The sequence below is a fragment of the Bos indicus genome, chromosome 16 (genome assembly GCF_029378745.1).
Source record: "Bos indicus isolate NIAB-ARS_2022 breed Sahiwal x Tharparkar chromosome 16, NIAB-ARS_B.indTharparkar_mat_pri_1.0, whole genome shotgun sequence".
Classification (NCBI taxonomy): Eukaryota; Metazoa; Chordata; class Mammalia; order Artiodactyla; family Bovidae; genus Bos; species Bos indicus.
Window position 1 is genome coordinate 73534534 of NC_091775.1, and position 26918 is coordinate 73561451.

At 42.9% G+C, this 26918-nt stretch overlaps 1 protein-coding gene across 6 annotated transcripts in view; it reads right to left on the bottom strand.

Moving 5' to 3' along the window:
* The window catches only part of HHAT (hedgehog acyltransferase), a 352855-nt gene that overhangs the window by 75217 nt on the left and 250720 nt on the right, over positions 1 to 26918 (bottom strand). For all 6 annotated transcript variants that reach the window (XM_070768646.1, XM_070768650.1, XM_070768651.1 and 3 more), the window contains one exon: positions 19868 to 20069. In XM_070768646.1, coding sequence (XP_070624747.1) covers positions 19868 to 20069 — 202 coding nt within the window. The remainder of the gene's footprint in view (positions 1 to 19867; positions 20070 to 26918) is intronic.

Sequence of the window (26918 nt, forward strand, 5' to 3'; positions counted from 1 at the left end):
GAATATGCACAGTGTTCATACACATGTGGGCCATCATCAAACCGTACATGTACTAAGCCAGAAGAGGAAGGTAAATACATTTTAAACATTTATCAAGAAGTGTATGCTCACCAACAACAAAGCTTAGCAAAAATTAATGCACCAGTAAATCACTTTAAATTAGACGTACTTAAACTAAAAGCTTTGATTGCGGGAACAATAAAATGGATAAACTTTGGCAAGTGTGACCAAATAAGAAAATAAGATGAAATAAAGAACAGGAAATGACACATAAGACATTTTAAATCACTGGAGAATAAATGGCAAATATTTGGAAAACTAGATAAAATATAATTTATCTAGAAAATATAAAGTATCTAAAATTCTCATAGAAAAAGTAGGAAGACTAAAAGAAAGCATAAACAGAGAACAACTGAAACAGGGGTCAAAGCTCTACATTAACTCTGATATTGTTGTTGTTTAGTTGCCAAGCTGTGTCCAACTCTGAGACCCCATAGACTACAGCAGCTCATGGGGTCGCAGAGTCGGACACAACTAAACAACTGAACAACAAGACTGCAGCTTCCCTGTCCTTCTCTGCCTCCTGGAGTTTGCTCAGACTCATTTCCATTGAGTTCATGATGCCATCCAACCATCTCATCCTCTGTCACCCCTTTTCCCCAGCATCAGGGTCTTTTCCAATGAGTCGGCTCTTCACATCAGATGCCAGTACTGGAGCTTCAGCATCAGTCCTTCCAATGAATATTCAGGGTTGATTTCCTTTAGGACGGACTGATTTGATCTCCTTGCTGTCCAAGGGACTCTCAAGAGTCTTCTCCAGCACCACACTTAGGAAGCATCAATTCTTCAGGATTTAGCCTTCTTTATGGTCCAACTCTCACATCTGGACATGATTACTGAAAAACCATAGCTTCCCAGGGGGTGTTAGTGGTAAAAATTTTGCCTGCCAGTACAAGTGATATAAGAGGCATGGGTTTGATTCTTGGGTTGGGAAGATCCCCTAGTGAGGGGCATGGCGACCCACTCCAGCATTCTTGTTGGGAGTGTCCCATGCACAACAAATGACTCTTCTACATGTAGCTGTCCAGTTTTCCTAGCACCACTTATTGAAGAGGCTGTCTTCTCTCCATTATATATTTTTGCTTCCTTCATCAAAGATAAGTTGCCCATAGGTGCATGGGTTTGTCTCTGGGCTTTGTATCTTGTTCTATTGATCTACATTTTGTTTTTGTGCCAGTACCATACTGTCTTGATTACTATAGCTTTGTAGTATAGTCTAAGTCAGAAAGGTTGATTCCTCCAGCTCCATTTTCCTCTCTCAAGATTGCTTTGGCTATTTGGGATCTTTTATGTTTCCATACAAATTGTGAAATCTTTTGTTCCAGTTCTATGAAAAATGCCATTGGTAATCTAAGAGATTGCATGGAATCTGAGATTGCTTCAGGTAGTATAGTCAGTTTTACAATATTGATTCTTCCAATCCAAGGACATGATATATCTCTCTGTGTCATCTTTCATCAGTGTCTTGCAGATTTCTGCATACAGGTCTTTTGTCCTCCCTTCAGTTCAGTTCAGTTTAGTCGCTCAGTCATGTCCAATTCTTTGTGACCCCATGAATCGCAGCATGCCAGGCCTCCCTGTCCATCACCAATTCCCGGAGTTCACTCAGACTCACGTCCATCGAGTCAGTGATACCATCCAGCCATTATTCCTAAGAATTTATTCTTTTTGCTTTAACAGTGAATCAAATTGTTTCCTTAACTTATCTTTCTGATTGTTCAACATTGTTTATTAGAGAAATGGAAATCAAAACTATAATAAGGTGTCACCTCACATTGGTCAGATGGCCATCATCAAAAATTCTATAAACAATAAATGCTGGAGAGAATGTGGAGAAAAGGAAACCTTGTGCTGTTGTTGGGAATGTAAATTGATACAGCCATTATGGACAACAGTATAGGGATTCCTTTAAAAAAAAAAAAAAACTAGGAATAAAATCACCATATGACCCAGCAATCTCACCACTGGTCATAATCCCTGAGAAAATCATAATTCAAAAAGACATATGTATCCCAATGTTAACTGCAGCACTGTTTACAAGAGCCAGAACATGGAAGCAACCTAGATGCCCATCAAGAAATAGCGGTACATATATACAATGGAATATCACTCAGCCATTAAAAAGAATGGATGTGTTAGTTGAACTGAGGTGGATGAACTTAGAACCTATAATACAGAGTGAAGTAAGTCAGATAGATAAAAACAAATATATATTATCATATGTATATGGAATCTCCAAGGGAATGGCCAGCCCTTGGACAAGTCCACTGTGTGTGAAAGTCACTCAGTCACTGGATCATCGAAAAAGCAACAGAGTTCCAGAAAAACATCTACTTTTGCTTTATTGACTACGCCAAAACCTTTGACTGTGTGTATTACAACAAACTGTGGAAAATTCTTCAAGAGATGGGAATGCCAGACCACTTGACCTGCCTCCTGAGAAATCTGTATGCAGGTCAGGAAGCAACAGTTAGAACTGGACATGGAACAACAGACTGGTTCCAAATTGGGAAAGGAATACATCTAGGCTGTATATTGTCACCCTGCTTCTTTAACTTATATGCAGAATACATCATGAGAAATGCTGAGCTGGATGAAGCACAAGCTGGAATCAAGATTGCCAGGAGAAATATCAATAACCTCAGATACACAGATGACACCACTCTTATGGCAGAAAGCAAAGATGAACTAAAGAGCCTCTTGTTGAAAGTGAAAGAGGAGAGTGAAAAAGTTGGTTAAAACTTAACATTCAGAAAGCTAAGATCAAGGCATCTGGTCCTATCACTTCATGGCAAATAGATGGGGAAATTATGGAAACAGTGACAGACTTAATTTTGGGGGGCTCCAAACCACTGCAGATGGTGACTGCAGCCATGAAATTAAAGATGCTTGCTCCCTGAAAGAAAAGCTATGACCAACCTAGACAGCATATTAAAAAGCAGGAACATTACTTTGCCAACAAAGGTCTGTCTAGTCAAAGCTATGATTTTTCCAGTAGTCATGTATGGATGTGAGAGTTGGTCTATAATGAAAGCTGAGCAGCAAAGAATTGATGTTTTTGAACTGTGGTGTTGGAGAAGACTCTCGAGAGTCCCTTGGACTACAAGGAGATCCAACTAGTCCATCCTAAAGGAGATCAGTCCTAAATATTTATTGAAAGGACTGATGCTAAAGCTAAAACACCAATACTTTGGCCACCTGATGCGAAGAACTGACTCATTGGAAGAGACCCTGATGCTGGGAAAGACTGAAAGCGGGAGGAGAAGGGGATGACAGAGGATGAGATGTTTGGATGGCATCACTGATGTGATAGACGTGAGTTTGAGTAGGTGATGGACAGGGAAGCCTGGTGTGCTGCAGTCCAAGGGGTCCCAAAGAGTTGGACACGACTGAGCAACTGAGCTGAACTGAATGTGGAATCTAGACAAATGGTACTGATGAACATATTTGCAGGGCAGGAATACAGACACAGATGTAGAAAATGGACTTGTGGACACAGTGGAGAAAGAAGAGGGTGGGATGAATCGTGAGGGCCAGGCTGAAACATATACATTGCTATGGATAAAACAGATAACTAGTAGGGAGTTGCTGTACAGCACAGAGAGCTTAGGTTCATGCTCTGTGATGACCTAAGGTGTGGGATGTGGAGGTGGAAGGGAGGCTCAAGAGAGAGGGGATATATGTGTATTTATGGCTGACTGGTATTTTACGGCAGAAACCAACACAACATTATAAAGTAACTATCTTTCAATTTAAAAAATTCTAAATTAAATAGCTGCAAATCAAATACAGGAATGGTTCAAAGAACTCTTGATCAAGTAAGATTTATACCCAGAATGGAAGGATGATTCAGTATTAAAAGCGTTACAAATCCATATAACTCATGGGATTAAATAAAGGAGAATAATCACATGATCACTCAATAAATGCCAGTAAAGCAAGCTTTTTTAAGTTGATAAAGAAGGTATGTTAAAAATCCAGAGAAAGTATTCCAACTAGATTCAAGAAAAAGAAATACTTTCTTCTGTCTTTCAAAACTGTACCAATGGACCAAATAGAGTAAGACAGTTAAATGCAATATAAGCGAAAATTGTTGGCAAAACCAAAATTGTCATTATGTGTAGATGATATGACCATTAATCTAATAAATTCAATAGGAACAACTGAAAAATCACTAGAGCTAAAAAAATTATCTAACGTAGATGCAAAATGATCAACTCAAAACAAAAATCAATACCTTTCCCACAGGACAACAATAATCCAAAAAGTAATGCACAAGTCTTCAAAGAAATGATGAAACCTTATGTGAGAATATACAGGACGACCTGAATAAGTATTCAAGGCTGAGAAGATTCAGCACCATGGATAAGTCAACTCTACTCAAATAAAGATACAATTAAAAGCAAATCTAATAAATTCCAATATAAATGCCAAAGGGCATTTTGAGAAACTTCACTTTTCAGGAATTCTAAGATTCCTATAGAAGCAGCAATGTGCACAAACAGCAAATGTAACTCAGAAACAGAATGAAAAGGAGCATAGCACTTTCCTTGCTAACATTCAAAACTCTAGTGCTTAAAACAGCAATAATCAAACAGGTCAATACAACAGAAAAGAGAACCCCCACATTAACCCATGTGTATATGGATATTTACAATATATTGAAGGTGATCTGTAATCAGTGAGGGAAGTACAGATCATCGAATAAAACAATTGTAAAATGTGAAGAGCATTCCTGTTGGAAGGCATACAAAAACAGGCTGACCAGATTTGGTCCCTGGACCATGGTTTACCAACTTCTGCTCTATTTTTGGTATCTACTCTAAAGAAACACTTTATGAAAAGGAGGCCTGGATAGGCATCCTACTGAAGCTGTGTTTTCAAAAGAAAAAAAAAAAAATAGAAGCCACCTAAATTTTCAATAGAAGAACTTTAACAATAGAATAAATCAACTTATGACATATCAATATGTCCAGTTATGCAGCTCTGCATTCTGTAATATAGAAATATCTTTAAAACATACTATGAGGAAGGAAAAAAAGTGCAAATGTTAAAATATTTATACATTTCTAAATCACACATACACAAACACATATATATACACAAAGTAGGAAAGCTGAGCAAGGCTATACTGCAACCTGATGACAATGGCTACCTTTCATGACAGGGAAGTGAATGAGCAAGGTGATGGGTATCTTAGAGGAACTTCAGCCATATCTGTGTTTTTCTCCAAGATCATATAGTCATGAATGACTTCATAAAGAATAAAAAAGGAAACCTAGGAATCTTTCCATTGAATGACCTTAGAGCTTGGCCATGTCCCCTGAGTACCAAGTCAAAGAACATGGGTGGGAAGATAGAATTGAGATGACCATCACACCCAAGTCATGACTGCTCATGGTACTGGAAGCCTTCCTCTCTAGGCAGCACTGAGGTCCCTGGAGGCAACTAAATAAGCCTAGGATGTCACAGCTATGGCCGCAGCTATACCCTGTTCAAACACAAAAGCAACCACTTAAGGGCAAGGCATGCTTTTAAAGCAAATTTGATATTTAAAAACCTACAACTGACAAATAGGTAAAGCATTTGAAAGTGATTCACCAAATGACATCTCAGAGAACTCTTTTAGCAACATTCGCTTAAACACAGTAGATGAGACATCTCTGCTCCCTTTACAAACCCCATTAAAATGAGGAGTAAACATTTAAGAAGCTATAAATCTTCTTAAAGGTATAATTCCCACAGTCAGGGAATGGAAGCAAATAGTGAACAGTGAACAGCAAATGAGCAAAGTCATACCATCCTTATAAGATAGAAAGCAGATGGATAAATTAACAGAGCTGAGAAACCTGAACACTAGATGCCAAAGAGAAGAAAGTCATTCATACACCAGTCCCTAGAAGTAACAGGCATTAGAGACACCATATACCACAGATGGCAGAGTAAACCATGGTGGGGAAAAAGCAGAGATTGGTTAAAAACCTGGGTTATGAGCATACAGACCACAAAGATAAAAGTCCGTCTTTCTCCCCACCCCAACCCATTATGAAGGTTTTTTTCCCATAAATAAATTGCATTAGAGAGATTCTCCAGTCAAGGACAGTAAGTAGAGTGACATTTCAGCATTACCAAAGATATCTGCAGTAAGCCCCTAGAGAGAAAAACAGATTACATACAAAGAATCAAGAATCAAATGGCATTTCTCAACAGTAACATTAAAAACTAGAAGACAGTATCTTGAAAAGTTTTCAGGATAAATTGCCTTTCAACCTAAAATTCAGTGCTCAGATAATCAATTAAATATGAGAGTATAAAGAGACTTTTAGAAATACTAGGTCTCTCTCTCTCTCTCTCTCTCTCTCTCTCTCTCTATACACACACACACACACACACACACACACACACATATCTATATATCTCACCCATGATTCTTTTCTTAGGAAGCTACTGAAGGATGTGACCCAGAAAATCAAAGGAAGGGGGGAAAAAGCAATGAGATCTGAGGCCAAGACAACCTCGCAGAAAGGAGAGGGAACATGTCATGATGACAGCTGTACAGCAGATCTGAAGATAAATAATCCAAATGGGAAGGGAGGATGGGAGGTCTTCGAGAAAGATTCTCCAGCTAAAGAAGAGAGCTGACAGACTGCCAGAGAGGCCTGGCCACACGCAAAATAGAATACTATTCTGAAAAGTTTGGAAAGACATGATAACAGTAAACTACTTACTCAAACAAAACAGGCAAGGCGATTCTTACTCTGAGTTGGGGAAACAGTTGACTAAGAAAGGAAATGCAATTATAGTACACTGGCTGGTTTGGAAGCTAATGGGGGAGCCACATGTAACATAGTAATGATACTGTAAACAATGACTTCTGATTTAACAAAAAATATAGAGATTATTGCATTAGGAGGAGAAGTGGGGAGTAGGTCTAAGAGGTTAAAACCTCATGTAGAAAGTAGTTACTATTTATAATTTATAAATGAAGAGTAATAGAATATACTTTAGAAAGACAGAGGTAAATACCAGAAACAATTAAGAGAACTTAAAGTTTCTTCTGATGGGTTAAGAACATAAGAGTAGGAGGAATGGAGACTGCTCTTCTATTTATTTATCTAAATGAAAGCTTGTGTAATATTTGAGTTTTGAATCATAAACATATATTTTTTTAAACTTCCTGAGTTTCAGTTCTTCCCGCTGTATAACAGGGATAATGATGCTACTTATTTTGTAGCTCAGTCAGTAAAGGATCTGCCTGCAGTGCAGGAGACCCGGGTTTGATCCCTGGGTTGGGAAGATCCCCTGGAGAAGGAAATGGCAACCCACTCCAGTATCCTTGCCTGGAAAATCCCATGGACCGAGGAGCCTGGTGGGTCGCAAAAGAGCCAGACACGACTGAGCGACTAACACTAACACTTATTAAAATCACACGAGATAACGCGGTACAAGTGCTTGGGGGACATTTTCACTTCTCTTGGGCCGATTTTTCAGAAGAGCTATTCCAGCAGTGGAAGTGTTCTGGTGGGTGGAGCTGTATTTCTTCTCTCTGGAGTGCAATGAAATGTCCAGTAATGAGTTATGGGATGTCTATGGTTTTGGGGTGACTTTGGGCTGCCTGTATCTTGGAGCTCAGGGCTGTGTTTCTTGCTGCTGGAGAATTTGCTTGGTATGTCTTGCCCTGAAACTTGTGTCAGCCAGAGAGGTTTACAGCATTATATGGAGAAGAGAAGAGTGAGGAGGGAGTTAGAGGTGACCCGAATGAGATGAGGTGGAATCAAGAGAGGAGAGAGTGGGCTATTCAGTAATCTCTTCCTTATGTGCACTCCACAACTGGACCGCTCAGAGTTGTTCACAGAGTTATACAGCAATCCCACTGCTGGGCACACACACTGAGGAAACCAGAAGGGAAAGAGACACGGGTACCCCAATGTTCATCGCAGCACTGTTTATAATAGCCAGGACATGGAAGCAACCTAGATGCCCATCAGCAGATGAATGGATAAGAAAGCTGTGGTACATATACACAATGGAGTATTACTCAGCCATTAAAAAGAATACATTTGAATCAGTTCTAATGAGATGGATGAAACTGGAACCTATTATACAGAGTGAAGTAAGCCAGAAAGAAAAACACCAATACAGTATACTAACACATATATATGGAATTTAGAAAGATGGTAACAATAACCCTGTGTACGAGACAGCAAAAGAGACACTGATGTATAGATCAGTCTTATGGACTCTGTGGGAGAGGGAGAGGGTGGGGAGACTTGGGAGAATGGCATTGAAACATGTATAATATCATGTATGAAACGAGTCGCCAGTCCAGGTTCGATGCACGATACTGGATGCTTGGGGCTGGTGCACTGGGACGACCCAGAGGGAGGGTATGGGGAGGGAGGAGGGAGGTGGGTTCAGGATGGGGAACACAGGTATACCTGTGGCGGATTCATTTTGATATTTGGCAATACAATATTGTAAAGTTTAAAAATAAAATAAAATTAAAAAAAAAATTAGAGCTATTCCATAGTCAGGCTGTGTGGAGCCAGTCAAAACACAAGTGGTCTAAGAACTGAGGGCTGTGTTGTCAGTTCATCTAATGCCAGAAGTGCACAAGCATCAAGGAGATGGGATGTAGATGAGTCACTTGAGCAGCTCGAGCATCAAGGAAGACTCCTTGTCTGAAGTCAAAGAAGCTTGAATAGATCACGTGTGACCGAGTTTGACTTCTTTCTAATCAAACCAACCATCTGTTCTTAAACAAATTACTTACATTCCTGGTCTCTAGCTTCCCTATCTGTAAAACTGGAGGTAGTAACATTTGCCCTGAAGGGTTGTTGTGATGGGTAGATAACTTAAGGAATGAGAAAGATCTCTGTGCAGTCTGGCAGAGTTCCTTGTATGGCATAGGCTGGCACTTACAATAGTCTCATGCTCATCTACTCCTGAGAATAACTAACCTCCAATTTCTAACATAAACTGAGCATCCAGGGTCAGCTAAGCAAAGCTTCCTGACGGCGGGTTTCCTCTCTTCCCTTTTCTCTCAATAACCTTTGATTAGTTAATGATACTTATTCACTGTAGAAAAGGCTGAAAATATGTGAGCAAAAACCAGAAAATATGCATTACAAATAATCCCACCAGTAGTAAATAGTTAGCCATCATTGACATTTCAGTGTATAACCCTCCACACACTTCTGTGTTTGTATTTTTAAATAAAAGGTGAATTTTTATTATACCTGTTATCCTTATTCTTCACCTTCTCACAGTAAAAAGTATTTTAATATCATCAGTTTCAAAAGCTGAATAATTGGCTTGGTAGATGTCCTGCACCTCTTACATCATATTCTTTCCTGTCACCCTTCAGGGGATACACAGTGACCCTTCCAACACTTACTCTGGCCCACTGAGTGGCTTTCAGGGTTGGCAGCAGAGGAAAAAGCAAGAGCCACCTTAAATTCGTGTTTCCATACATGCTGGTGATCACAAGTACATTTATTCCAATCCAGCTCATCTCAAACAAGGCCAGCAGCTGTTCGATATGCTTTTTTAAGCAGCTTTTATTTCTAGGCCCTGGAAGGAATGTGAGATATTTTGGAAGTCTTGCACATTTCTGACTTCTCAGAGCTTTAAAAAATGAATACATATGCACATATAAAAATGCACAGTGTATGTGTGTGTGTGTATATATATATGCTATATACAGTCACAACACATACACCCAACATACATTATACATAATATATAAATATACATTGTAAATAAATATACATTGTAAAAACACATTGTGCTAAGTATGTGCATATTATTTGGGGAAGAAGGGGCTATTTTACCCCTCCACTGATAGCAGGAACACTGGAAACTCAAGCTCTGCCACCTTCAGTCAGTAATTTGGATTTTCTGGGAGGAAAAGAGAGACCCAGATTCAGAAAGACATATCCAACGCTTCAGCAGGTACATAGTAAGATTGTGCTTCTTCCTAAGTCCATCCCTAGAAAACTGCTAGGCACTACACTGTGGTCAGAGTGAAGTGAGAGCTGCTCAGTCTGTCCGACTCTTGTGACCCAGTGGACTATACAGTCCATGGGATTCTCCAGGCCAGAATACTGGAGTGGGGAGTCACTCCCTTCTCCAGGGGACCTTCTTGACCCAGGAATCGAACCAGGGTCTCCTGCATTGCAGGCAGATTCTTTTACCAACTGAGCTATCAGAGAAGCAAGCCTGATTAGAGGGACCACCACTTATCTGTGCTACAGAAGCAGAAATCAGGGTCTCTCAGGTAAAGAACCTCATCTCACAAACCACCTACACAGGCCTGTTTCAACTACTTCCATTCAAGCCATGGATCTCATCTTTGGCTCAGTATTCTTTTCCAAGGCTACAATTCCCCAGGGCAAGGGTTTGTGCTGTGCACTTAAGAGGGGAGAACGGACAGGAGTCCCAGGGCCACAGCAACGATGAGACGGCAGCCGCTGCCCAGCTCAAGCCTAAACTGGGAGGGACAGGCAAGGCAGCAGAAACTCCAGAGCCGGCCAGACCCCAGGGTCTGAATCCCTGAAACCTGACTCTATTCTAAGGCTCTGCTGTCAGCGGACTCAGTAATAGGAAGTTTAAGAGAACCTTTCAAAGTGCTTTTGTCTTTCTAAACGTGTTTGAACTAACCGGTGGAATGCTTTGCAGAATTCTCCCACTAAGATCAAGAAGGGTTAAAGCATGGGTTTGTATTCCCCCAGAGAAGAAAACGTACAGCCAGGGAACGGCGCAGCGTTCCCCACGTCGTTAATGATCCTTCAGGGTGGAAGACAATGAGAGGGGTGCCAACATGTCACCATCCACCAGGGAACACACTGTTCCCAACAACAGGCATTGCTCTTTTCAGACCCAGGGGTCCTGGTGAGGGCGAGCAAGCTGGTACAACAGGCTAATTGGACGTGTGGGATCAACATGTTAACTTAATGCTCTCCTGTTTGGTTAAGCGGCTCGCACTTCTGTATCTTTCAATCTGGCACTCAGATCTCTTTAGAGTGGGGACTACTTGGTCTCTCTAACCTCTTTTCCTCCATTCTCCCCGGTGACAGCCCCTTGACTGTCAAGGCAGCCTCCTCCCCTGAACACGGCGTGCCCACTCCTGACTTCGGGTCGTGTGTGCTATTCCCCGGGCTTCGAGCTTGTCTTCTCTCTACTGACCTATCCAAATCCCATCTTACATCTTCCGAGTCCTACTCAAGCCCCAGCTCTTTAAATAAACCTTCCTAAAAGCCTGGCTCACTCTGCCACCTCGGGGACATCAGCTGCCTCCAGGACTCAGCCTGGTCTCAGCAGATAATGTCTTAATACTGGTCCTCAGCTGGTTTGCATACATCTTGCCTCTGCAACCGAATCACAAACTCACAGGCCAGGACAACGACTCACTGCTCTTTTCTCTTCCTGTTAGCACTCTGACATGGAGCCATAATCCTTCTTTAATCTCGCCTAACTTTTCCCCCTAATAGCATCAACACCGTGGACCACTCCACTCCCTCTCTGAAAAACCTTCTTTTTCTTCATGTCTATGAGATCATCCTCTGTATTTCCCTCCCACCTCTTGGCCCCTCTTTCTCCATCTAAATTCTAAATGTTGGTGTCCTTGGATTCATTTTTAGGCAGTTACCTTTTCTTCGCTTTCTGTACTCTTTCTCTCTAGAAAGTCTCAGACATTTTCATGGCTCCAAAATATAAACTACATGCTCTCAAACATCTGTCTCTAGCTCAGACCTCTCTTCTGCACAATGCCTGGGAAGAATAGGTCAATCAGTATTTTATGATGTTTATAAAGACAAGTCCATTTTTTAAAAAAATATAAACCCTTAGCTCCTCTCAGAGAAAAGGTTTTCCTCATCCCATGGTTTCACTGTCTCTTTAATCCAAAGCAGCTACTGCAAAGATGATTACCCTGTCAAGAGACCAGGCAAGATACCTTGTTCATGAGAGGGTGGAACTGACTAATAGACGCCATCACTATATATGGATAGACCAGTGCACTGTATGCATTGACACATTGAAAGAACATGCAAAAAAAAAAAGGGGGTGGAGGGGGCGGGACATGTCTTTCACTAAGAAGAGTTCTCCAGCTGCAATGTGTCTCCCACAAAGGGTGCGGAAATTTTTTCCTAGATGAGCAATAAGGTTGGCTCTGCCTAAATGGGCTCAGTCTAAGAAGGGTTATGGTCTGAAGAAAAGTAATTATTGACAGTTAGCACTTGATCTTTGTTGAAATGGATCCAAGTGGAGGACGAAGATCAGGAGTCATTGTCCAACAGAATAACTCTTCTCAGACCAGTGTGCTTTGTAGTTCTTCAGTGAGTTAGTTGGGGCTGTGATTACTGACTTCCAGTGAAAAGATTTTCTAATCAAGCCAACTGCCAGTTGATGAGTTAGGATTCCACCGAACTAGGAAATCACTGGGTAGATCATGTCATAGTTTTACAATCTATTATCCTCTCAAGTTGACTGATCTCTCAATTTCCTCTTCAAAATCAAACTGATCAATATAGTTGATAAACTGAAATGGACATCACTACAGAGCTTTGCAGTCTTTCTGACACACAAAAGCATCAGGTCCCTCTGAGAACCATGAGACTGACCCTCCACGACTTTCACTGGTGGCACGTTCTCTTAATTAAGTCTATACATAGATATTTTACTGCTTCAGAAAGAACATCAATCAGTTCAGCAAAGAAGAAGGGACAAGGGCTGGGGGAGGAGGACATATTTAAATTATTCAATGAAATGGAAATCAGAGGTGGGGTGGGTGAGCAGCTTGGGATGTAGATTCTCCTTTGTGTAGGAATGACTAACAAGCAGCCTGAAGGTGTCTTCTTTCAAAGCAGAGATCAAATAGAGAATCAGCAAGTAGTGCGTCTCTACTGATGCTTCAAAATGTTTCTACTTATTAAAAGATTTCCATGCTGAACACAAATTCTAGTTCCCCGGGAGAGTACTTATACAGAGGAAAAGCGTGTTGCTTTAGCAGTAACTCCTCTTCATCCACCTTGCTTGGTACTTTGTCAAAATGCCTTTGTCAGCTCTGGGCCTCAGTGAATCACAGCCCGTAATCCCCCTCTCTCATAAAGCAGCGGGGTACCAGGAAGGTTAATTGCTCCCTACCCCTTTCTCTCTCTCTCTCTCTCTCTCTCACACACACACACGTATAGTCAACATTAAAATAGTGTTTTACCATCACTAGACCAATTAGTATTTATCCCTCTACATAAGAATCTCCCTGTATAATGTTCAATAAGCCTCAGTCTTAGTGAGTTCTTCCAGTATCCAATCTTCTTCAAGCTGCTGCATAAGCTTATTTCTTCTCACAAGCCCCTCAGTAAAGTCAGAAAATATATTCACTCCTTCATTCATTCAACAAGTATATACTGCATGCTTACACTGCGCCAGGCATCATGATACGTGTCAAGGATATGATGCCAAGCAGGGCCCTGTGGGGCTCCTGGGCATGGAAGCCTTTTTGTCCTCCTTTGCCTGAAGACTCCAGCCTCCCTGACCTTCTCTGAGTTCCAACAGGTAGAACAGTTGCTAATCAAAGGAGAAGCAGCAATAAAACCACCTGAGGTAAGATTAAAGGGACCAGAAAGGTTCATCAAGATTAGGAGACAGAGCATTCAAGACCCTTTGTTCCTGTTCAGTCGCTAATTGTGTCTGACTCTTTGCAACCCCATGAATTACACAGCATGCTGGCTTCCCTGTCCTTCACTAATTCCCGGAGTTTGCTCAGATTCATGTCCATTGAGTCGGTGATGCCATCCAACTATCTCATCCTCTGTCGTCCCCTTCTCCTGCCTTCAGTCTTTCCCAGCATCAGGGTCTTTTCCAATGAGTTGGCTCTTCGCATCAGGTGGCCAAAGTATTGGAGTTTCAGTATCAGTCCTTCCAGTGAATATTCAGGACTGATTTCCTTTAAGATAGACTGGTTTGATCTCCTTGCTGTCCAAGGGACGCTCAAGAATCTTCTCTAGCACCACAGTTCTAAAGCATCAATTCTTCAGCACTCAGCTTTCTTCATGGTCCAACTTTCGCATCTATACATGACTACTGGAAAAACCAGTTTTGACTATACAGACCTTTGAAAGCAAAGTGATGTCTCTGCTTTTTAATATGCTGTCTAGGTTTGTCATAGCTTTTCTTCCAAGGAGCAAGCATCTTTTAATTTCATGCCTGCAGTCACCATCCGTAGTGATTTTAGAGACCAAGAAAATAAAATCTGTCACTGTTTCCACTTTTCCCCCATCTACTTTCCATGACACTTAAATCTAGTCATCAACGCTATCCTTTTGAAACTTTGCAGAAGAAGGGGTGAAGATTGATTTTTATCACATACCCTGTCTGACAATGTAACCTCTCCCAATTCACCAAGGAGGGGGACACAGTTCTTGAGGTGCCAGCCTACTGTGTTCCCCCTTTGCCTGGCAAAGTAATAAAACCACTCTTTCCTTCTCCTCCATAACTCTGTCTCCGTATTTCTGTTTGACATTGGTACACACAGAGCCAAGATTTTTTGGCAACAGATACAGATTTCTGATGTAGGGAGGCTTACCAGTTTAGAGAGGGAGATAAGGATTAAACAAGCTATTGTAAAAGAACATTTCTCTGTAACTGTGATAAGTACAGCTGAAGAGACCACATACAAGGTACCCCAAAGGGGTTACCAGTTGGGACCTGATTGACTTAGGAGGATCAGTAAATGGTACCCAAGTAAGCTGTCATTCAAGCCGAAGTCAGAAGGGTGAAAAGGAGGGAAAGGAATAAGAGCATCCTAGAGATGGAAGAGCCTGTGCCATGGAGCTGGGGCTGGAGGGGCCAGGTATGAAAATGAACAGAAGGAGGAACAGGGTGTGAGAGGAGAGAGCCAGAGAGGATGCGGAGAAGGAGCAAGACGAGAATCAGCCAAGGTCTTACAGGTCATCTTCAATACTGGGGACTGAGTCCCAAGAAAATGGGATGCCTCTGGAGATTTTTAAGGATGACAACGTGGTTAGGTATTTATTTTTTTATTTTAATTGGAGGCTAATTGGTTAGGTTATTTATTGACAAGCATCACTCAGCACTGCGAGGATAACGAGCTAAAGAAGGCAGAAGTGGAAGCAGGGAGACCAGTTCACAGCTATTTGGTAGACTGGGCAAGAAATGGTAACAGTGGGGTTAGGATGACTCAGTGGAGATGGAAACAGTTTTTAGAAATTGAGACCTACCTAGGAGGTAGAACGTACAGCACATACAGGCAGGACTTCGAGAGAGGAAGGAACAAAGGGCAACTTGAGGGGCCTGGCCATGAGTGACTAGCAAGATGATGGTGGCTTTTGCAGAAGTAGAGAATGCTGGAGGGAGAGGAGCTAGCTGGAATTATTGGGGACTGGGTGGTTCACCAAGTCAGTACTCCGCATGCTAAGTCTGAGACATCTGTGAGATGATCAAGAGGAGAGAGGTTCAGTAGTCAGCTGCATATATGAGGCATCCCATCAGCAATAAAAACCTTCCTAAATTACCGCAGAGTCAAATACTATATTGTTCTATTTTTTTTCTTTCTAGAAAAGGGATACATTCTAGAACTCTACCACCACAAACGGAAACCACTGGCCACGTGGGGGCTACTGAGATTCAAATTAATTAAAGTTAAATAAATTTAAAAATTAGTTTCTCAGTGAGTACTTCAAGTACTCAGTGTGGCTCATGACTACTCGGATTGGACAACACAGTGGACATTTCCACTCCTGCATAAAGTTCAAAGGAAGAGCCCTGCCTGGAGTGGCAGAGGGCTTCTGATCTTCAACACTCAGCTCTGAGTGTTCAACGGTCACCAAGAAATAAAATCCCACTCCAGGGAATTCCCTGGTGGTCCAGTGGTTAGGACTCTGCACTCTCACTGCCAAAGGCCTGGGTTTGATCCCTGGTTGGGGAATTAAGATTCCACAAGCTGCTCAGCATGGCAAAAAAAAAAAAAAAAAATTATCTTAATATCTCTTGTGCCCCAGGCAAAGCTTTGAGGTTAAAGAAGACACAAAAAAGAAGGGATGATAATCCTTGTTATTCACATGTTTTTCAATCCATCACTTAAAAAAAAAAAAAACAGATGAAGGATGAATGCCTTGGGGAGAGTGCATAAGGGCATGGGGAGTGAGCTCCCATTGCAAAAATACTGTCAGATCATCGGGAAGATTAAAATCAGATGAAATAAAGTGCCAAGGAGGCATTAAGTCTTATTTGGACTGTGGTCCCCCAAAAGGTAAATGCATAGCCACTATTTTATAACAACTGTTAGGTGGAGTATAACCTTTAAAAATTGTCAATCACTGTTGTACTTAGTGTACCTGCAACTTATACAATGTTGTACAGCAATTATATCTCAATAAAGAAAAGAATGGGAAATGGATTCATGAAAAGGGCGAGAAGGAGGCAACCCAAGTAGGGAAACAGTTTATTCAGAAGGCTATGTACATCTGGAAGGCCAGCCATGTTTTTCGGAAGGAAAACAGCACCTGTACTGAACTCTATAAGAAACAGAGCAATGGAGGAAAATTCCTTGAGTGGACAGGTGGGAAAAGAACTAAAGAACAAGCCCAACTTAGAAGGCTTAATTGTGTACTGACGTACTGAATGAACTCAGACACACAGCTAACCATACAGAACACAAATAATAACAGGGCCTTGACCTTGAACTTAAAGAACTCCTGAGTCTAAATAGCCGTAAGTAATCACCAGGCTGTCAAGAGGCAAGACAGGTGCTAAAAACAGGTTTTACAAAATGTGTCCTTGCTCAATAAATATGTAAACTAGACACCACATCTGCAATATACAAGACATATATCTCACCAAAAAAAATTGCATGTTCAAAAATTACTATACACTGAGGTGCTTGAACTGTGGGCAGAAGCTCAAATGAGGTAAACATGTGAAGGTCCTGGAATGAGCTGTGATGTGGCACAGCAGACATTCAAGTGCTTCACCCTGTGAGCAAGTCTTTTTACCGCCTTCCTCCATTTTTAGCCAAAACTAATAGGCCGTAAGGCTTTCCCTGGTGGCTCAGATGGTAAAGAATCTGCCTGCAATGAACGAGACCTGGGTTTGATCCCTGGGTCGGGAAGTCCCCTGGAAAAGGGAATGGCTACCCACTCCAGTATTCTTGCCTGGAGAATCCCATGGACGGAGGAGCCTGGCGGACTACAGTCCACGGGGCCACAAAGAGTTGGACACGACTGAGCAACTAACACTTTTTTTTTCTAGTAAGTCATAGGTTGCATCACACAGTTTGGGTTACTCTTTTAATATTTTAGATTCTTTAGATTTATTAGTAATATAATCGATGGCTCAAAGTCCAAAGAACTCTTAAGATTAAGTTCAAGGTTAATGTCAGATCCTTTATGAGGGTACACAGAAATGTGTCACAGGGCTTCAATCTAGGCTGAAAAGAATTTTCTGGCCTTCGTGGCTGATGATGTTCCCGCTTTGGGGAAGACTACTCAGATTTGAAGGGTGAAGTGTGTAACCTTTATTATACCACTTTTTATGGTTTTTCTTTGTGTTACAAAGCCATGACTCTCATTGAAATTCCACTTTCTATTGGAATTCACTGACATTTCTTTCCCACTGGTTCTGGGTACTAGAACTGAATAAAATATTTATCTTTAAACATATATGAACATACTTAAATTCCTTTAGGAGTGATATTTTTGCTATGTGCTTTGATTCAGTTTTTATTGAATCTAAATCCCTTGGACAGAGGAGCCTGGTGGGCATAATCCATGAGGTCGCAGAGTCAGACACGACTGAGTGTGCGCACGCATGCACACACACACACACACATACACACACATACACACAGAGCTATCTTTATAGAAAAACACTCAAATGTATTCTATTTTGGTGATGTTGACTTTTTGAAATATATTTGCTTTAGCTGCAAATACTGGGGGAGTTTATTTACATTAATCATTTCCCAGTAAATTTTTTGTGTTTTACTGCCTGCCATCAACACTGATAATGGCATATATCTTTTTAGCTACTTTTTTCAGAGTTATCGGAATATAGCTACATATTCAGAATTGAAGATTCCTGTAAGATTCTAATATCTAATACATCCTTTTCCACATTTACATGGCGAAACATTGCTCATACTTTTAAATCACCTAAACATGTGTGTAAAGAAAAATGCTTAATTTCCCAAGTTATTTTCCTAAAGGTTGTGAATGTGTCTTAAATCCTTAGCTGATTGTTATGCTGCTAAAACCTATTTAAACAGCAAAGATTAAAAATACCAGTACTACTCAGGATTGGCAAGGGCATTCTCAGGCACCATTGGTAGGAATGCAAACTGGCAAACTTTGTCTACTGGGCAGTTAAGGAACAGGTAAGCAGTAGGCATGCAAACTTTAAAAGTAAGAAAAATCTTTAACTTAGCAATGTTAAACATTCAAGAATTCACCCTTGTTATGACAGTCATCTCAATGCAACCACTAACTGCAAAAAAAAATTAGAACAATATGTTGATAAGAGACTGATTAAATGAATTATGGTATAGCCACATAATGGAATTCTGTAACGCCATTAAAAAGGGTTGTTAGAAATGTATTTGATGACATAGAAAAGAGTCCTGATACAACTGTATCTCTAGGATAATGGTATGTTTAAAATGTTATACATGTATGTGTGTGCAATGTACATGTGTGCGTGTGTAGAGAGAGGAGAGAAAAAATTTAGAAGGGGGACTTCCCTGGTGGCCCAGTGGTCAGGAATCCACCTTGCTACCAATGAACCTATTTGCAGGGCAGGAATGGAGATGCAGCACAGAGAATAGACTTCTGGACGCAGTGGGGGTGGGGGTAGGAAGGAGAGGGCGGGACAAATGGATACAGAATAGTAGGGAAACACACACACTAACATCTGAAAGATAGAGAGCCAGTGGGGATTTGCTGTCACTCAGGGAGCTCAGACCGTGGCTCTGGGACAAGCTAGAGGGGCGGGATGGGGTGGGGGGTGAGAGGTGGCAGGGAGGCTCAACAGGGAAGGGACATGTGTGCACCTATGGCTGATCCACGCTGATGTATGGCAGAACCCAGCACAATACCGTAATTACCCTTCACTGAAGAATGAAAGAAAGAAGCCACTTTGTAATGTAGGGCACATGGGTTCGATCCCTGGTCCAGGAATTAAGACCCCACATGCAGTGGGGCAACTGAGCCTGTGCACAAGAGAGGAGCCCTCCACTCGCCACAACCAGAGAAAGTCCACACACAGCAAAGACGCCACAGAGCAGTCAAAAACACAGTAACTAAAACAAGTTTTGTTCAAAAAAATAATTTAGAAGGGATTTAACAGTGGTTTCTCTTGAGGAGACATCTTCCTTATACTCATTTGAATTTTCTAATTCTCATAATAAACATGAATTATCTTATAGTTACAGCCAGTGAAGCAGTGAGGTTGTTCAGTAGTGTCCGACTCTTTGCGATCCCATGGACTGTAGCCTACCAGGCTCCTCCATCCATGGAATTTTCCAGGCAAGGTACTGAGTGGGTAGCCTTTCCCTTCTCCAGGGATCTTGCGACCCAGGGATCGAACCCAGGTCTTCTGCATTTCAGGTAGACGCTTTACTGTCTGAGCCACCACCTCTTGTTCAGCTGTCCTGTCTCCAGGAACACTCTGGATGTTGAGCCAATCTGGCAGAAATGGCCCACAACGTGGGTAAACGTGATGACTGCCTACCCTCCCAGACCCAGTCCACCCAGCTTGGCTGCCCCTGCCGCACAAGCCAGGACCTGCTCACCAAGCTGTGCTGGACGTGCGGCCTCTGCACGAGCTTCTGGACGCCATTCTCCACGGTGACCCCCAGCCAGTTGAGGGTGGCCCAGCACCACAGGTAGTCGTTCCCGCCGTGCCAGAAGCTCACAAACGCGAATGTCATCGCAGTGGAGAAGAGGGCCCCCAGCAGGCCATGCTGTGACCCGCCCGCTGGGATGTACACGTACCTGGAGAAAGAAGAGGCCATGAGGAGCCCTGCGGAGCGCTGGCCCCCAACGCCACCCACTCCCGGCCTGATACTCCTGCCACACATCGTTATTCACCATGTGCAGACGCTTTCCCACGTCCAGGAGGCCACAGGGCACTCCCTGAATGCTCTGTCACACGGGAGGTGGCAAGCACAGAAGCCTCTGGGGGATTCCCAGGTGGCACTAGTGGTAAAGAATCCCCCTGCCAATGCAGGGAGACGTAAGAGACGCGGGTTCGATCCCTAGGTCGGGAAGATCCCCTGGAGGCGGGCATAGCAACCCACTCTAGTATTCTTGCCTGGAGAATCCCACGGACAGAGGCGCCTGGTGGGCTGCAGTTCATGGGGTTGCAAAGAGTCAGACACAACTGAGTGGGGGATACCAACCTTAACGGTAGGTATGTATTTTACAGCTCAAACTATCAAGTTTCAGGTAAACCCAGTATTTAAGCACAATTGCTGAGTTCAGGCCCCTACACAGCAGGATGGCTTCTGCAGAAGAGGGGTAGCCTTGGCAGGCTGGATCCTCCAGCTTTCCAGGCAAGTTGCCCAGAAGTAGTGACAAACTCACAAGTGAGGAGAAGAGCTCTGTGCTCACAGGGCAGCCAAATTATCACCCGAAAGGCAGAGCCCCCGCTAGGGTAAGTGCTCTACTGCTGAGACAGCTGTCTGACCACATACAAGCAGAACCGTGTTCTTCAATCAGTATTTTCCTGCTAGAGCTGGACAAAACTCACATTGTGTTATCAGGATCTGGAGAGCTAGAAAAACACCCTCCTTGCAGGGGCCTCTTTAAAAAGCCTATCGGTCTTTGTTTATTGCTGTCAGTGCTTCTTTGTCCAACTTTATTCCATAAAGGAAAAGGAAATTCTCATTTCCTAAACACACCATGCGTCCCAAGCATGGCACTAGGCACTTTACATGGATCACTCGACCTGATTCTTTGAAACACCATATGCTGTTCTAGCATGCCAATCCACTGAACCCACTGACAGGCTGTCCTATTCATTATTTTAATATTTTGTTGGAAATGTTATTTTGAAAATAATTTTTAAATAGAACACTTTTATAGGCAAGCCAAAAGACACAATATAAAAAGCATTCCCCAGTCAATAAATACTTCCAAGGACTATGATGCCTTCAAACTGTGGTGCTGGGAAGACTCTTAGGAGTCCTTTGGACTGCAAGGAGATCCAACCAGTCCATCCTAAAGAAACTAAGTCCTGGATATTCATTGGAAGGACTGATGCTGAAGTTGAAGCTCCAATCCTTTGGCCACCTGATACAAACATTTCTGACATCAGAAATGACCCTGATGCTGGGAAAGATTGAGGGCAGGAGGAGAACGGGATGAAAGAGGATGAGATGGTCAGATGGCATCACTGACTCAACGGACATGAGTTTGAGCAAGCTCCGGGAGATGGTGAAGTACAGGGAAGCCTGGCATGCTGCAGTCCACGGGGTTGCAAAGAGTCGGACATGACGGAGCGACTGAACAACGACGACTATGTGACTATCAATATTTTTAAATGTCCTCCTTCACTCTCAAAGGTGCTCCAGGTCAGATGGTAAATTATCAGCTTAGACAGCCCCACTTTTGGGGTGAGAAAAACTGGGGCTGAGAATAGGAAGAACCTAGATGCAAATATGCATCTCTGGCACCGAGCATCCGTGTTTTCCATTGCACCCCTGGGCTTATTTTGAAAGCCCTCCTATCTTGCATCTCAATCTGAAACAAACCAGAAAGCACGTGAGAATGCACGCATTTCAGAAACAAGTGAAGCGAAGAAAATACTTTCTCTTGCACAGAAACAAGACCATCTCAACAATCAAGTCAGCACCAAGCACTCACTACAGGCTAAGGAATAATCCAGCTGTGGCCAAGGATTTATTTAGCCTTCCAGGGCATTCCTGGTATTATGAGACACACAAAGACATACCAGGTTGCTCCTGCCCAAAGGACATGTACAGCTGGTTGTGAAACGACAGCAAACCGATTCTATCATTAAGCTGACGTGGGACTTGTTTGCTGTATCATATGGTACAAAGAAGACCAGGGGAGCTTAAGAGTACGGAAAAGAACAGGATGAGTGGAGGAAAGCAGGGTATTAGAGGCCTAATGGTAAAGATCCCTACCTTGGCAAGGTCTAGAGAGTGAATTAGTTTGGCCAGGAGAAGCAGGGATGCTGCATCATGGACCAAGAAAGGCTGGACAATGATTCAGAAAACCCCACCAACAGCCCCAGGCACAAGGGTTTTAACTGGCCTTACGCTGCCCCCTAGAGGCTACTTGGTTATTGCTGCAGAACACTCAACAGGCAAAAAAAATGGACCACAAACCTCTGCAACCTCCAACTTGCAAAAAGATAATCACTGCTCCATCATGGTGCTCTATGGGGCTGTCCTTCACATCATACAATCAGTTGTGTGTGTAAGAAGGTTGCATGTTAAAAAAAATGGAGTGGTCAAACCAAGTTCAAAAGGATAAGGAGTAACTGCTGTTTACAGAAATTTTGCAGATAATAGTTTTTATAAAACAAGTTCATTCCAATCCTAATACTCCTGTCACCCAACACTGGTTTTATGTTGAGATTATTGTTGTATCTCACTATATAAAAATGAGCTGCACTGTGAGAGCTGGACTGTAAAGAAAGCTGAGTGCCAAAGAATTGATGCTTTTGAACTGTGGTGTTGGAGAAGACTCTTGAGAGTCCCTTAGACTGCAAGGAAATCCAACCAGTCCATCATAAAGCAGATCAATCCTGGGTGTTCATTGGAAGGACTGAGGTTGAAGCTGAAACTCCAATACTTTGGCCACCTGATGCAAAGAACTGACTCATTGGAAAAGACCCTGATGCTGGGAGGGATTGGGGGCAGGAGAAGAAGGAAACAACAGAGGATGAGATGGTAGGATGGCATCACCAACTCAATGGACATGAGTTTGAGTAAACTCCGGGAGTTGGCGACGGACAGGGAGGCCTGGCGTGCTGTAGTCCATGGGCTCGCAAAGAGTCGGACACGACTGAGCAACTGAACTGAATATGTATTAGAAAACCTCAGTATAGAATAAAAACCTCTTCTTGTCCATCCACATCAATGGTCTTTAATATTAGATTCAACTCCAAAAAGAACTGAATTCCAAGCTTGTGACGAGGAAGCATCTAGTCCCGTAATTACATGCACAGCTATTTTAGGCATCTCTTGGCATCATGGCTTTGCTACTTTCCTTCAATAATGACAGCCGACAAAAATCTGAGAATTCCTTTTATTCCAGAAACTCACAAATGGCAGGTCTCCAACGACATGAGGTTGCTTGTTTTAAACCAGAAGAGTGTATGGTCTTCCGACTAGAAAAACAAAAAACTCCCTTCCTCTCTCTTAATTTCTAGAAGGCAATGGATACCGCAAGAAGGAACATGAACCTGTTTCCTTTTACAAATCCCGCCAGGCTCGTGTCAGTTCCATGATTAATAAAAACAGAAACGCGTCTCCTTTTAGAAAAGCAGCGGTGTGACCCCACTTACTGAGATCTGCTGCACACTGAAACTGAGTTCCCAGTGGAAGAGAGCATTCAGCACCACCTTCTCAGCAAAGCAAAACTAAAAAGATTTTTTTTTTTCTTCTGTCAGCAACTGTGGGAGATTGAGTCTGCACAAGGCCTGCCCCCTGCCCCTGCCCGCTGGCTTCGTGGGGTCACTGCTTGCAGAGAACGTTGCCTGGGGTGGTTGCCATCAACTGCGCCACCTTCCTAATTAAAAACCATCTCAAACAGAATCAATGCAACATAGCAAAAGCCCGCTCAGGACGAGGAACTGATATAAAATGTAGATGTTATTTACAATGTCTACTCTCTACTGAGTTTCAGGTGTTTTTATGTATCCTGTTTCTAATCGTTACAACAACTTCGTGAAGAACTGATGACCGACCTATTTTATGCAGAAGAGGTAAAATCTAGTTTCAGAATCCCCCAGGTCTGTGTTCTATGAAGCTGTTGACCACAGTGAGAGCATTTTTTGGTGATATGTTCCTCTTGTTCAACCACATCTGCAAAGCAGTCTCCACAGAAACATCCACCAGTATTTTATTAACTGAAGAAACATCTTCTGTACAAAAAGGAATCTTACTAGGGAGAAGGTGCTCATGAATTACAAAGGCGTTTGAGCGACTTCACTTTCACTTTTCACTTTCATGCATTGGAGAAGGAAATGGCAACCCATTCCAGTGTTCTTGCCTTGAGAATCCCAGGGACGGGGGAGCCTAGTGGGCTGCCGTCTATGGGGTCACACAGAGTCGGACACGACTGAAGTGACTTAGAAGTTAGGCCAAGTAGGGCTTCTTCCCTGGTGGCTCCGAAGGTAAAGAACCTGCCTGCAATGCAGGAGACCCAAGTTCGATCCCTGGGTCGGGAAGAAACCTTGGCGAAGGGAATTGGACAGAGGAACCTGGTGGGTTACAGTCCAAGGGGTTGCAAAGAATTGGACACGACTAAGCGACTAACACGTAGGCCAAGGAGCTCTGGGCCAGAAAGACACAGTTCAAGTTTTAAACAGACTAAATAGGGACTTCCCTGGTGGTCCAGCAGTTAGGAATCTGCCTGCCAGAGGAGGGGACGAGGATTTGATTCCATATGCCGAGGAGCAACTAAGCCTGTGTACCACAACTGCGGGGCCTGCTCCGCAACCAGAGAAACCACTGTGGTGAGCAGCCTGCACGTCGCAACTGCAGAGTGCCCCAGCTCACCACAAGACCCAGGGCAGCCAAAATACAAATAAAATGTTAAATAGACTAAACAGTTTCCTTCTGCCCCACAAGCAGAGACCATACCCTATCTAGATGGGTTTCCTGCAGAAGTCTGACCGTGTAAGAAGTTGGGCATAAGAGGTTGATACCTGGGGATTGTTGCTAACTAGTAGATGTATCTGAAGGGGAAACAAAATAGCTGCTTCCTTCATAATCACTAGGAAAAACTCAAGAATGTGTCTGACAGTTGGGACAGGGGTGGTGAGAATCCACATGGTAAAGCATTATTCTTAAAATCACAACACTTTTGTCCCAGGACTTACCCAACAGCTTCCCAGCTTGCCAAGTTATTGTCAAACCCTTTGCCATGAACTCCAGACCCCAGCAAGATAAGGGGATGAGGCACCCAAGACACAGAAAAGCTTGGTTTTCTCTGCCCTGCGGACTGAGCCGAGGTGGGCTTGCTGACTTCCCATTTTCAATTATCTATTTCTTGGCTGGGATGGGGCAGGCAGTGGCTGACATTCTATTCCAGCTCTGCTTTATCTTTCCACCCTATTTCCCACTAGTCCTGAAATCCTGAACAAATGGGGCCTTCACACTTCTGTGCCTCTGAGCACACCATTTTCACCCCCTCCACCCTCTCTGGTTTCCCAACTCCTCTATAAAGTCTCTTTTAAATATTCTCAGTCTCTAACCCAGAGAACCTACTGTTTGTACCACTGAATTGAACAGTTATTCATCAGAAGATGTCTCTTCTATTATGATGGTCATTTCAACTAAACTAAATTTCGTTTAGGCAGTTTTCAATGTGTGTGAGTATATATGTGCATGCCCACATGTGCTATAATTAGCTACCATCAACAGTATTTATATATCTAACACTAATTTTCATCACTTTCCACAGTCTCCAATAGCTTTTTACACTTCTGATAGACTGTCACCACCGCACAGACACACTGTGAGCAGTTAGCAAGCACGGAAGGGTTATAAGGACTTGCCCCTCTTACTGGCAGAGACTTCAGAAGACACCCATTCCTAAGGAACACAGACCCCCGAGGACCCTGCCGTCTCACCACACTCTGTAATTCTCCTTCCCCCATTAAAGTCACAGTCACGCAGCCCCCAAAGCTGTTCCAACCTCAAGAGATGTAAAAACCTGCAATGACTGGCCCTTTAAAGGCCAGAGCCTTCAGTAGCTGGGAAGGGCAAGACGTGTGGCTGCATTGCATTGGCAGGAAGGTGACCTCGCCTTTGGTTCACCTGGGTTCACTTGGGCTTCCCCCGAGTTCCGGATTAGAGTTCTCTACAGAGGTGCCCTCAACCTAGCTCTCAGGGGCAGTGGCTCCCGTGACTCGAGCCTGTCTCTAGCTTTGGCCTCGGCCTACATCTGAGTTCTCCATCAGCCAAAGCCTGTGATGACCCACCAGTCAAAGCCTCATCCTCTAGCTGGTGGACAAAGGGCTGGTGTTTAGTTTTCACAAAGGGAGCTATATATTTACTATTAAAAGTTTTCAAAGGAAGATAGATGCAGAAAATATAATCCGCTTTTAATATCTTTCTACCCAGTAAACGTCGTAATGGAATTTTAATAAGTAAAAGCCAGCAAAACTAGAAAAGGCAAGGAAACACAGAGATTCTTCCCTAAAGACTCCACAAGGAACGCAGCTCAGCCACATCTTTATTATAGCCCTCTGGTATAGACCCATCTCAGACTTCTGACCCCCAGGGCTGCAAGAGAATAAATTTGTGTTGTTTAGAGCTGCTACCCCTGAAGAAGGGCATAGCAACCCACTCCAGTATTCTTGCCTGGAGAATCCCCATGGGCAGAGGAGCCTGGCAGGCTACAGTCCATGGGGCCGCAAAGAGTCGGACACAACTGAGTGACCAAGCACAGTACAGCAGTTGGTTAACGGGCAACTGCAAACCTTAGCCTCTCCAGAAGGCTAAAAGAGAGGTCACTTTCAAAGCAGAGGGCACATTTGAGCTGAGCTAATTGCCAACATCTTTATTGAAAGATGAAAGTTTCACATGCAACTCTGAAAAGCTGCCTATTTAAAAATGCTATGTCCTATTTTGCAACAGAATA